This window comes from Gamsiella multidivaricata, assembly GCF_025024155.1.
Source record: "Gamsiella multidivaricata strain RSA 2152 chromosome Unknown BC939scaffold_135, whole genome shotgun sequence".
Classification (NCBI taxonomy): Eukaryota; Fungi; Mortierellomycota; class Mortierellomycetes; order Mortierellales; family Mortierellaceae; genus Gamsiella; species Gamsiella multidivaricata.
This window is the reverse complement of record NW_026251843.1, coordinates 54,737-62,902: the sequence shown is the minus strand read 5'-3', so window position 1 is coordinate 62,902 and position 8,166 is coordinate 54,737. Positions and strand designations below refer to the sequence as shown.

General features: G+C 49.4%; 4 protein-coding genes across 4 annotated transcripts; 3 read left to right on the top strand and 1 right to left on the bottom strand.

Annotated features, from left to right (window-relative positions):
- Positions 1-564: 564 nt before the first annotated feature.
- Positions 565-1,800, top strand: BC939DRAFT_469928 (mitochondrial ATP synthase g subunit-domain-containing protein). Its single transcript, XM_051558059.1, has 3 exons — positions 565-694; positions 1,026-1,389; positions 1,521-1,800. The coding sequence occupies exons 1-2, from the start codon at positions 637-639 to the stop codon at positions 1,322-1,324; spliced, it is 357 nt and encodes a 118-aa protein (XP_051406312.1). The 5' UTR covers positions 565-636; the 3' UTR covers positions 1,325-1,389; positions 1,521-1,800.
- A 138-nt stretch (positions 1,801-1,938) lies between these two features.
- Positions 1,939-3,785, top strand: BC939DRAFT_55967 (NAD(P)-binding protein). Its single transcript, XM_051561750.1, has 6 exons — positions 1,939-2,247; positions 2,380-2,557; positions 2,672-2,842; positions 2,988-3,122; positions 3,225-3,433; positions 3,542-3,785. Exons 1-6 carry the CDS (start codon positions 2,080-2,082, stop codon positions 3,716-3,718), a joined length of 1,038 nt encoding a protein of 345 aa, XP_051406311.1. The 5' UTR covers positions 1,939-2,079; the 3' UTR covers positions 3,719-3,785.
- A 69-nt stretch (positions 3,786-3,854) lies between these two features.
- BC939DRAFT_482217 (uncharacterized protein) lies at positions 3,855-5,789 on the top strand (the record flags this gene model as incomplete). Its single annotated transcript, XM_051559100.1, has 7 exons — positions 3,855-3,956; positions 4,088-4,326; positions 4,444-4,542; positions 4,646-4,723; positions 4,822-4,984; positions 5,091-5,200; positions 5,300-5,789. The coding sequence occupies 7 exons, from the start codon at positions 3,855-3,857 to the stop codon at positions 5,787-5,789; spliced, it is 1,281 nt and encodes a 426-aa protein (XP_051406310.1).
- A 164-nt stretch (positions 5,790-5,953) lies between these two features.
- On the bottom strand, positions 5,954-8,134 carry BC939DRAFT_469922 (peptidase M24, structural domain-containing protein). Its single transcript, XM_051558058.1, has 3 exons — positions 6,928-8,134; positions 6,194-6,791; positions 5,954-6,077 (listed from the first exon to the last, which is right to left on the bottom strand). The coding sequence occupies exons 1-3, from the start codon at positions 8,014-8,016 to the stop codon at positions 5,983-5,985; spliced, it is 1,782 nt and encodes a 593-aa protein (XP_051406309.1). The 5' UTR covers positions 8,017-8,134; the 3' UTR covers positions 5,954-5,982.
- Positions 8,135-8,166: the final 32 nt, after the last annotated feature.

The window sequence follows — 8,166 nt, the reverse complement described above, 5'->3', positions numbered from 1 at the left end:
TTAACGGGACAGTCAATTGACGAGAATGAGGAAACCGTCCTGGAAGAGGATTATGGCCCTCCGTTAGAGGAGTCTCTCTCTCCGAATCTACTTCAACAACTACAAGCAGCACGAGAGGAGGAGGAGCAGCGACTCCAAGCCGTGCGACAACAGGAGATGCAGGAAAAAAGAAGACGGCAGGAGGAGGAAAGGGCTCAAGTGATGTGGGAGTGCGAGGAGACAATTCGCCAGGCTTGGATGGAGCTTGGTCGAGTGGTTCACAATGGCAAGACCAGGAAGTGCACGGAGACTTACTTTGTTTCTGCGGCGGCACTCCTTCAGAAAGCAGTACGCGAGATAAAAGGAATAGATGAAGTTAATGCTGGTTCTCGCTGCCAGTAAATTCTCTTAGTGCACATTCATTATTTCCGCACGCGAGAAAACAATAAAACCCAACGCTATTTCGAGCCAATCAGCGAGTTAGTGCGGAAAAGTTCAGACTATCAGGCCAACCTGGTGACGTCATTTGTGACTGCTCTTCGTTTTGCAACAACGGAGAGTCCGATGTCAAGATCTCAGGCACCGCCCGGAATCATTACCACCTTGAAAGCATCCCTCCTCACCTCCATACCCTTGCATCCCAATACGTCTGTCGCCATGAACAACGTCACCAAGACCCTTTCCACCGCCACCTCGACTGCTGCCAAGCTGTCTGGTATGTCCTTCGATCTATTCTCGCGATGGGCGATTGATCGTCTCGGCCTTTTTTTTCACCTTCAACGGCGATCAGACTCGACCAGGTCTTGCAGATCAATCAGGGCTTATCGATCACGCTCAGAAAATCAGAGGCACATCAACAGGCCAGGATCATCATTGAACCCTACCGTGGAACATAGTCAGCAGAGACAATTATGAAATACCTCGCCTCAATAGACACTTGCAGGAGCGACTCTGCAGACTCATCAAACAGATCTGATGATCTATTCTCAATACCCTTGTTCTCGTGTCTAACCGAATATCGACATTGGTCAACGATCTTCCGATAGGCCCTCTTATCTATAATGCTAAGGTCGCTGCTCAGGTTGCCAAGCAGGTCTACATTCGCGAGGGTATGGCTCCTCCAAGCGCTGCTCAACTCGAGGCTGCCAAGAAGGCGACCACAAAGTTCCTCGTGTCTGCCCGTTCCGCCAACACATGGAAGAACATCTCCAAGGACCAGTACTTGAAGGCCGGTCTCGTCGCTGCTGAGGCCTATACCTTCTTCTTGTTCGGCGAGATCATTGGACGCAGGAACTTTGTCGGCTATGATGTCAAGAGCGCTGATAACCACGAGGAGCACCACTAAAAAAAAAAGGGTCGACAGGGTGTTTTTCTAGTCGTTATTTTGTTTCATCTCTTCTGCCATTGTAGGTAAGGCAGCCAGTTTCTTTATGGGTCGCATGGAGGGGCTTCTTTTATGGTTATGAATGCCAGGATATGCGCGAGAGAAGTTTGGCTAACAAACGACTTTTTATTTGGTTTCTCTCTACGCTTTTTAATAGCAATAGCATTCAAAAATAAAGCGGAAAAAAAAAGAAAAATAGAACGGACGGGAGTGAGAAAGCAAAGTGTCCGGATCCCGTATATTGTCCATGGTGTTCAGGAAACCCTTGCTCGCCCTTATCCCCCCATCTTGCTCTATTTTGTCCATCTTTTTTTATATATATATATCATCTCAATCCTTCTCTCCTCTCAATCTCCTCTCTTCTGCCATCGATACATGCGAAACAGACTGCTCTTGCAGTGGTTTCGCGGATACAATAAATCTGTTTATTAACACGGCTTTTTAGCATTGGGGGAAGCGAAGGATATGGTGCAGCGAATGGGCTGTTGAGTTTTGGCCGATCGGAGACAATCGATCCACTCGGATAAACGCACGCGGATTCAAAAATGCTATGTCATATTGGTTGAAGGAAATAACCCTTAGTCTGGCATTCCTTCTTTTTTCTTTTTCCTCATTCTTCGTTTCATTCACCAACTCAAGCGCCTCACACTCTCTTACTCTCCTACTCTTCTACTCTCTCACTCACTCACTCTCTCTCCACTCCAACCAACAAAACCATGAAAGCCCTTATCATCGAAAAGAAAGACACCAAACCCGTCTACCACGACGCCAAAGTTACTGACCTGCCCAAGCCAGAGACCTTGGAGGAGAACCAGGCTCTGCTGGAGATCAGTGCTGTGTCGTTCAACCACCGTGAGCTCTGGATCCGCAAAGGACAGTACCCTGTATGTTGAACCAAACTTCCTTCTTTTTATTAAACACCCTTTTTTTTTTGTGTGTGTGTTGGTCGATAAGAGAACTCACTGAATTTGGTGGATCGTGGGACATTTGATTATTTTATTTTATTTTGTTATTAGGGAATCGTGTTCGGCTCGATCATGGGAGCCGATGGTGTCGGCAGAATTGTGGATGTCAAGGGCGGCTCAAAGTTCAAGGTCGGCGACCGCGTCGTTGTGAACCCCTCAACGGGCTGGATCAAGGATCCTAGGGGACCCGAGGAGGCATATTACATTCTTGGAGGAACCCATGCTGGAGGTTAGAGACCCGACTTGGGTATTTACTCCATAAGTGAATTGGCGCCTGGAGATGCCAGTTGATAACCGACTTTTCTTTTCTTTTCTTTTCTTTTTTTTTTTGGGCGATCCACAGGTGTGATGGCAGAGTACTATGTCGCTCCACAGGAAGAGATCTTCAAAGCACCGGATCATCTGACGGATGCTGAGGCAGCTGCTTTGCCCCTTGCAGGACTTACGGCGTACCGCGCAGTCTTCACGAAGGGACAGGTCGCCAAGGGCCAAAATGTGTTGATTACAGGCATTGGTAAATGTAGAATTAGTAATAGCATTATTTTGAGTTTACCGGAAATGCATCTCCTGACGACTAACTCTTTCGAATCTTCCCTGCTTTATTGCGTGATGGTTTTTTTTTTTTTTTTTTTTTTGGGGGGGGGGGGGGGGGTTTTCAGGTGGAGGTGTTGCGTTGTTGGCGTTGGCGTTCAGTGTCTCTGCCGGGGCGAATGTCTATGTCTCATCGTCAGATGAAGAAAAGATTCAGAAGGCCATCCGATTAGGCGCCAAGGGCGGCGTCAACTACAAGGACGGTACGTCTCAGACGCGACTCAGACGCGTTAATTTGTGTAATATTTCTTGTGTACGTATCCTCTAACCCCCCTCCTTCTCAAATTCGTTGTTGTGATTTGCAGAAAAATGGGGCGACAACCTGCAAAAAATCGCTGGCGGAGAGTTCTTTGATGTGGTGATCGACAGCGCCGGTGGAGATGCGTTCAAGACGTACACCAAGATCCTGAGAGCGGGAGGCATCGTGGCCACATACGGTATGGCGACCAAGCCCGTGATCGAGGTCTCTATGGCAGCCGTTCTCAAGAATATCGAGTTGCGTGGAAGCACTATGGTAAGAGGAGGGGCATGTTCACATTCGTGCGGCGGGCAGTATGCAGTTCATTGAGTGCTGGTCTCTGACGCGTCGTTCTATGCTATTTTATGATATCCTTACTTTCAGGGTTCACGCCTAGAGTTTGAGCAAATGTTGGACTATGTCTCGAAGCACAAGTTGAGACCAGTGGTGAGCAATGTCTGGCAGGGCCTCGAGTCTGCGGACGAAGCGTTCGAGATGATGAAGAGTGGAAAGCAGTTCGGAAAGCTGGTTCTGTCGCTCAAGGCCAGTTCGAAGCTGTAAAAGTGCCCGCTGTGCATCGTAGAATAAAATAAATAAATGGACTGCGTCATCATCCCGATAAATACCTGGCGTGTGCATGCACTCTTTGGCACACATCTCCCTTCCTCCATTTCAACTTTGCAAACACATCTTCAACATGGCTGACCATTCAGAACTCATCGCCAACTTTGTCGGTGTTGTCGGCTCCACTCCTGAGCAAGCCGAATTCTACCTCGAGGCCAACAACTGGGACATCAACGTAAGGATAGCTTTGCTTCAGTTTTGACCAAAACCACACGCGCCTTTACGCCCCTCCAGCCCCGTGTATCTTTATCCTGACACACGCCTTTTTTTCTTTTTTTGGTTTGATGCCATTGACGCGATCTTTAGGCTGCACTGAGTAACTTTTACGAGGAACCCGAGGCAGCTTCAGCGCCCGCAGCAGGAAGTCGAGGCAGAGCAAAGGCAGCAACCGCACAAGATGATGATGATGATGACTATATGGATGAGGATGATGAAGATCTGGAAGATATCATGGCACGTACCACCCCTCGCACCGCCTCATCATCTGCTGCTGAAGGGAAGCGCAAGGCCAAGGCGGATTCGAGCGCATCAGGACGTAGACAGGGGTAAGTGTCCCCTCTCTCTCCAGCTTGGAGACTCAATCCATGAGCGAGCATTCTTGCTTTGCTAGCTTGACTAACACGTCTTTTATCTATTTTTCTGTTGCGTATATGTGAATATAGAGGCATTGCTACGTTCCGCGATCTGAGCAAGAGCGAGGACGAGGAAGAGGAGGATGAGGACGAGGACTCACAGAATTACTTTGCCGGTGGCGAGAAATCGTATGTTCTACAAGTTTTATCCGCACTTGTTTTTCTGTACAGAAAAAAAGGCGTGTTAATGGACTCATTTTTTCTTTTTCTTTTTTTTTACTCGAACCCATAGTGGCGTTATGGTTCAGGGACCCCCAGGAAAGAAGGATCCTAATGCACTGGTCGAGGATATCTTGAAGAAAGCTGCCAAGTAAGATGCTGTGCTGTTCGGATGAAATGCTAAGAGCGAGGTCGACTACATGCAGCTATGAGGCTCTAATATTTTTTTTTCTCATTTGCGACATATAGAGGAGGTCAGAGACACGAAGAGGAGGCTGAGCAGCCTACTCCCAAAAAGTCGTTCTTCACAGGAGCTGGAAACCGTCTTGGAAACGAAGCCGAGAGCTCTACTTCGGTCGCACAGCCTCAAGTTCCTGTGCGATTAACCCCATCGCCTGAAGTCCTGGAGACTGTAAGTAGTGGTTCCGCTTGGAAGGGATGGCGACAGAAGCATGATATGCTCTGGCTGGACATGGATACTTATCAGCAAAAGGTCATTTTCTTTGGGCTCACAATAGGTCACACGCAATCTGACATTCTGGAGGAACGGATACAGTCTTGAGGACGGCCCCTTGATGAGCTATACTGACCCTGCCAACAGAGAGTTCTTGGATGCGATCAACAGAGGGTAGGAATACAACCGACCCAGTGGAGCTCTTGGGAGCAAGGTATACCATAATGGCGCGAGCATCATGACTTATTATGATCAACTCTCGCCCGTTTTTAGACAAGCACCATTGAAGTACCTCAACATCAAGCCTGGTCAGCCTGTGGAGATGAGAGTCGCCAAGCGCATGGATGAAGACTACAAGGAGCCACCCAAAGCCCCACCCAAGCCCTTCGAGGGAGCTGGTAACCGTCTCGGCAGCGTAGTATCCCCTGCTACTTCAAGCTCAAATACACCTGGATCCTTCCCAGGCGGATCATCTTCCAACGCTCAGGATATTCCTACACCACGCACTGTGCAGATTGACGAGTCGCAGCCTGTGACATCGATTCAGATTCGGTTGGGCGATGGCGGAAGGATGGTGGCACGTTTCAACCACACGCATACAGTGAACGACATTCGGGGATACATCAATGCGTCGAGTCCGGGCGAGTCCTCAAGAGCATATGTGCTGCAGACGAGTTTTCCAAAGAAGGACCTGGATGATGTGCACCAGACTATCAAGGATGCTGGGCTGATCAACGCAGTCGTCATACAGCGCTATGTTTAAAAACAAGTGAGGATGCAAAAGAGGAACGGAGGAACAACGACGTTCAGCGCCATTTGTCAAGAAGGAAATGAATAAACATGATTCTTAGATGTCACTTTGACTGTCGTCTTGTTTTTGATTACAAGTAAAGAATGCTTTTTTTTTTTTTTTTTTTTTTTTTTTTTTGCCAAAATGGTATGTTTTTGCTGTCGCCCTAGCAAGTACCTAAAACATATTGCGAATGGCACGCAGCAGCTTCTTGAACACGCCCACACGCTTCTTGAGTCTTTGAGGCGCGTCTTGCGAGATCTCGGTGAGGGGGCTCTGCTTTTCATGTTTCTTCTCAGCAATCTTGCTTGGCTGACGCAATTCCTGGCTTTCCCTGTGCTTGCGCTGACCTTCCTGTACGATCTGCTCCACTTCGCGCAGGTCCTTGGGCGCGGTCGTAATGTTCTCCACGCTTCCATTAGGCAACACCAGCACTACGTCCTCAATACGCACACCTCCCACGGACATGTAGCGACGGATCGTGGCCTCGTCGAGATACTGCGCAAGATGAGGATTTTCCAATGCATACTGGATCTGGGCAGGGTTGAAATAGATCCCAGGCTCGACCGTCACCAGCATTCCAGGCTCGAGCTTTGTAGAAGGCTTCGCATAGAACGAAGACCCGACTGCCTTGTTTCTGCGACTGGAAGGAGGAGGCAGCTCGATTAGAGATTCGGCCACAGTGTTGGTGTTAATAGGATGGAATTGGACCGGCAACTTGGACAGGCTGTCTGCATCGCTCGTCAGCTGGGAGGGGTGCTGAACTGAAAGACCAAGTCCGTCATCGTGTACGTTCAGGCCCACGAGATGGCCCAATCCGTGAGGGTAGAAGACTTTGATGACATTGCTCTCGAATAGGTCGTTGTCGTCGCCCTTGAAGATCCCCAGACGCTTGAGGCCGCGGATGCCGATCTTTTGAGAGAGGACGGCCATGGCGCCCCATTCAACACCTTTGTGCATCGATTGGATAACAGACTAGATGTGTTATGAATGATGAAAAAAATATGAGTTGGAATAGGTCAGAGTGCTTTATGGCTGCTTCCCCTCCAGTTTTTTTTTTTTTTTTTTTTTTTTTTTTTTTAGCAGAAAAAACGAGGTGAATGAAACTTACGGTCTGCATCTCCAAAACAAGGTTATAGATCTCTGTCTGTTCGGGGCTGAATCGACCGCTGACAGGAAATGTCCTTGTAACATCGGATCCGTAGCAGTCGGCCTCACAGGCAGCGTCGATCAAGATCAATTGTCCATCCTGGATACGTGTGTCGTTCCTGGTATAGTGCAAGTAGGCGCCATTGACGCCGGTGCCGACGATGGGCAGGTACGCCTGAGTCTTGGCTCCCTGACGGGCGCATTCGTACCGGAAGAGCGCCTCGAGCTGATACTCGTACATGCCGACGCGGGCAGACTGCATCACCAATCGATGGGCGTCCGATGTGATGCGGGTGGACTCTCTCGAGAGCGCGATCTCGATAGGAGTCTTGTTCACGCGTGAGAGGATCATGGCTTGCAGAAGCGTGACCTCATCGGGCTCCTTTGGATCATCGTGGTCGTGATCCTTATCTTCCTGCCGCTGCGTGTCCTGATAATGGAGTTCCCGGTGATGGCCGCCGCGGTGGCCGTGGTGGTCGCCATAGGGCCCATGGTGATGAGGGTGATGCGGACGGGTACGGTGGAGACTAGAACAATGTCTCTGATGATCCTTCTTCTTACTGAGGCGAACGAGACGATGTGAGATGTAGTGCTTGAGTTCGTGTTCCTGTGCCTTGTCGCCCAAAGGAAGTCCGTTCTCGGGACGACCCCATCCATGTATCTTTGCGGGACGTAACTCGTTTTTGAGTAGGTTCAGCAAGCCCGAGTGTCGGACCACATGGTCGACATCATATTTCTTCAAGAGTTCCTTATTCGACAGACCTGGGCCCTTCCAGATAGCCACGATAGGGTTCTCGTCCGGAGCAATCAAATAGGAGCGGTTGTGAGTAAAGTCGTAAATGAAGTAGAAGTCAGCTTCTTGGACACCGGTGAGATAGAGAAAGTTGGACTCCTGGCGAAAGTCGAGCTCGACATCGGTGTTGTCTCGGTTCTGGAGCTCGGCACCTTTGGCGAGGAGGATGGCGTCCTCACGAGACTTTGGCGAGAGGAACGAGGCGACCTTCTCGCAGTGGAGTTTCGACGGGTATTTAAGGCCGAACCGGGAGAGCATGGCTGAAAGGGGTGAAGCCGACCGAGCAGAGGCGAACGAAGCAAGAGAGTGTGTGTGAGGGTGTGCGTGGGAGGGAGAGAGTGAAAGAGAAGGGAATTAAGAAGTTAGAAGGTTAAGAGGTGAGCAATTGAGGAGTATGATTTCCCTTTT